At 39.6% G+C, this 4308-nt stretch overlaps 1 protein-coding gene across 1 annotated transcript in view; it reads left to right on the forward strand.

Annotated features, from left to right (window-relative positions):
- The window catches only part of Tmem64 (transmembrane protein 64), a 16762-nt gene extending 12663 nt beyond the window's left edge, over nt 1-4099 (forward strand). The window contains exon 3 of the mRNA XM_021222157.2: nt 1899-4099. Within this exon, the coding sequence (XP_021077816.1) occupies nt 1899-2090 (192 nt within the window). The 3' untranslated portion in view covers nt 2091-4099. The remainder of the gene's footprint in view (nt 1-1898) is intronic.
- Nucleotides 4100-4308: the final 209 nt, after the last annotated feature.

Raw genomic sequence — 4308 nt, forward strand, 5'->3', positions numbered from 1 at the left:
CTTATCAGTGAGTACATATCTAGTGACTTCTTTTGTGATTGGGTTACCTCACTAAGGATGATATCCTCCAAATACATCCATTTGCCCAAGAATTTGAAATGCATTCTTAAGGGTTTTTTAAAAAAAGATTAAGTATATATCATTTTCTCTTTCATAGAAATTAGAAATCTGTCTGAAATAACTGAGTAGAATTCCTCAATTGCTTACAGTGTACACTGTTGAAACTTTATATTTTCATGCCATTTTTATAAATTGCTCAACTGTAATCATTAGTGCTTCCTAAAACTATAGAATCATCTCGTTTCCAGGACAGTTTGTTAACTCCTTCTTTTGTTTGAATGGACATATTTAAACTTGACATATATAATTCTTAGCGCTTGAAAGCATTTGTAGAAAACATGGAAGCAGTGCTTTGGGGGCGGTCTGTTGATGTTAGTTACAGCTTAGGTGGTTTCAGAAGGGATTTAATGCAGCTAGATTGTGAAGTAGAGGAGAGAGGGATACTCCTGAAGGTGACGTATGTCCAAGTTTGATCTGCTTTGTATGTGCTGTGTCGGAGTTATCACAGAGTAGATGAGTTATCCTGAAGTTCCTAGGTACAGGCTTTCTTTCCTGTTTGCCAGCTCTCCGCAAACTCCACTGGTTCATTGTCATCTTCCTCCTCTACTTTTGGCTTGAAATAAATCAAGCTGTCTTCACTGGTCCACACAGGCTGGTTTGTCCTAACATCCTGTGTCCTCAGGAGACCGTCTCCTTCTTCAGTATCAGAAGCTTCTATCGAAGAGATTTGTTCTTAATCTTGTGTCTGTACTCTAGCCTGCTCTCCAGCAAATGGTGGGAGAGAGGCTTGTGTTCTGTAGGAGGCTTGTTCCTCTGGCCTCCTTTCATTTAAATAGAGAAACTTAAGAAGGGTTTCTTATACATCCTGTTGGTTCCTCTCTCTTTTTCTTTTATACTTCTGAGACTAAGGAAGAAAGTCGGTGCAAAGTGTGTGTGTCTCCTACCCTACACGTTTAGCCCAGCCCCTTCCCATAGCTTCTGTGTCTAGTAGGTACCACAAATTCAGTGTTCTTACACAGATCTAACATCTTACTCACATAGTCTGTAGCACATATTCTCCTAACACTGTCATTTCTTTACATTGCCTTATAGTCTATTGAAGGGTATCTATTGAGTTTTCAGAAAGTAAGTCATATTTCTTTCAGGAGAAATAAAACTGTGTTTTTCTGCGTCACGCACAGGCGCCTTGTCTGCGTGGGCAGAAAACACCTTGGACTGGGTTCGTACTGAAGAGCTAAACTTCCTAAAATAGAGATGAGCTGCAAGAAAGAACATTATTTATTAATTACACACGGGGGAACCCAACCCTCTCCCGCATGTCCCATTGTCTCTGCTGAGTGTCTCTCTCAATGTCGCATGTCTCAATGTCCCAATGGCACAATGGCGCGCCGTCCGGTCCTCAGCGGAGCTGTGTCCAGAAGGCAGGTCCAGTCGAGTGGGCGGTGACGACATTGGTGGTTGGTCTGGGCGACGAGTGGGCGTTGACAGTGGGAGGTCTGAGGACGCTGTATTCCAGCTGATCCGCTGTATTCCGGCTGATCCGGGGAGCAACTCTCAGCGTGTCTGCAAGGGGCGCAATACAATGCTTAGAGGGAGGCGGGCGAGACCCAACATAAAACTGTTACAGAATTTAGAAACCCACTTTCTTAATGCCCAACTTACCATTTTATTGAACAGTGGTTGCTCAGTTAACAGCAAATGGCTGTTAAAAATAGCTGTGTGACTTCCTGTCACTTTTAAGAAATATCCATGTGAAGCCTTTTTACACTGTATAATCATTGAATTCATTTCCTTTAGTTGTATATCATATTGGTAACTGGTCTTCTTTTCATTCACAGATTGTTATAAGCATTGGCCTCATGTTTTATGTAGTCCACCGCGCTCAAGTGGAATTGAATGCAGCTATCGTAGCCTGTGAGATGGAACTGAAAAGCTCTCTGGTTAAAGGCAATCAATTGAATCCCAGTGGCTCTTCCTTCTACAACAAGAGGACCCTCATGCTTTCTGGAGGTGGAATCAATATTGTCTGATTCTTACGGACTGTGATTGTTGAGAGCCTAGTGTGCTCTAGCAGTCACTTACATGACGGCAGAGACAAGTGCTGTTGTATTATGGCACAAACGAAACTGACTAGTTTTTAAATTGCACAATTTTCTAAAAGCAAGAGTCATTTTCTGGGTCTGTCAATGTAAATGTAGATGCAGCTCTGGCTGCCCCTTGTTATACCTGTAATGGCCTATAGGTGTGCACTTTAGAGTTTTTGAATTATTTTATTGCTGGGACTTATGAACAGAGAAATAACCCAAATATTTTCTTTTCTGTTTAGTACCTTTATTTATAAAGCCCATGGATAGTTGTTTGCATCTGTCTTTAAAGATGAGTAAAAGTATACAGTTCTCAGTGGATCTTGTTGGATGTTCTTTGCTTAGGCATTCTGTCCAGAAGGGTAAACTGTTTGGTTTATTGTTCACTTGTTTGTTTCAAGCAAAAAAACTCTGCTTTATTTTCCTTACTTGTAAGAAAATAGCTATATTTTAGTTGAATGTATGTTATCCAGCATTATGTCACTGTGGGTCATTTACACCTTTCGGTACAAGTGTAAATCCTACATTGTGGGACTGAAGTGCTCTTAAGACCCCTTTTATTTTCACTGTGTAATATGCAAAGTGAAAGGGACATTATTTAGCAGGTGGCTCACAAGTTGAGCCTGCATTCTTATTTGATTATATTGGTTTCACCCATTAGACCTCATCCAAGGGCTGTCCGATAGCACTCTTACCAAACCATTTCCCCCTTTTATATTAATAATTAGGCTTTGAAATAAACTTATTCCTATAAAATGGTGGGCTTACCATCTCTGACGTTGTCATTCAGGTGGCCTTGTTTAGTCAAAACGCCTTGTTAAAAAGAAACAAGCTTTAAAATCATGTTTATAGTTTGAGTAAAATAATTATATATATGTCCCCATAGTTTTGAGCTTTAAAACTATAAACATTAACAGAAGCCCACATTTGTGCTGTCTGCTGTATTATTGCTGTTTTGGTATTCCTTTTCCCTGATGAGACTCAGGGATTCTGAGATGTGAAATTGTCCCAGTTCTTTTTCTTGTAGCATGTGTGTTTGCTAACAGCACTTAAGACTTAGCCTGTAGCAATCCAACATGACTCATATGGCGTGCGCTCATTTATCAGCTTTATTTTTCAAACAGTTTAATTGCAAACTTAATGACGAGTTAATTTTGTTTGTTGCAAATGAGACTGCAATGCTACGGAAACGTTTTCTGTTAAGGACTTCACTTTTCTATGACTGTTCCAACCTATCAGCGCTCTCTGCTCTCTCCACTGCCTTTTCCTGGCAGTAAACCTTTGCCCTGGCTACTACTGACCTCCAGAGGAATCCTGCGCAAGCAGATTTTTCTAGTCTTGATACCAGAGATGAATTTGATTGTGTTCACACACAAAGTTTTTGCCCAGTTCATGAAGGTGGTTTTCCTTCCCTTGCTGATGCGTAAATTCCTCTGCCTCTGAGTAGCAGTAGAAGACCAGAGTAACTGTGACGAAAGGCGCCTGGTCTACAGTGCATGCCTGGCCTCCAGACCTTTGTTATCGGTAGAAAACCAACTGTCTATACTGAGTCCTTACTGCCTATTTAGTTAAGTTTTATTTAGCTTAACCATCCCAATAAAAGAAATATTTGATTTATTCTTTTTAGTACAACTTGGCAACGTTTTTCTTGTGTTTCTCATTGGCTATTTTTTGTTAAAGGAATCTTTATTTGAGATCACTGTTTTCCTGCTTGCTTTACAGCTCATGTACTTTGAAATGCATTATATTTACTTAGCATTTGTAACTTGAACGACTTCACCAAATGAGTACCCTTTGGTAATTTGTAATAACTTCTTCCAAATGTTAACACTTTCCCTGGTAACTGTATTACATATGTAAAGACAAAAGAAATAATTTTCTGTATTCTGCCAATCATAATTTTATATAATAAATCATCAACTTTTATAATAGTATGGATTGACAGTTTCTAAAGTCCTAATGTAGCAATGCTTTTCCTTTTGTTAGCATTCCCAAGGTACCAGTAAACAGCAGTTCATTATTGCCATGTTATTTGATAGGTGCATCTGGTGGCTGGGTTATATTTATATTCACTGTAATCTGTGCAGCAGAGCTGTATCATGTTCACTGTCTCTGACCCTGTACCCTGGGCTTACAGCAGCAGCAGTTCTCAAGCAGTGCTCTG

Source organism: Mus pahari, chromosome 22 (genome assembly GCF_900095145.1).
Source record: "Mus pahari chromosome 22, PAHARI_EIJ_v1.1, whole genome shotgun sequence".
Classification (NCBI taxonomy): domain Eukaryota; kingdom Metazoa; phylum Chordata; class Mammalia; order Rodentia; family Muridae; genus Mus; species Mus pahari.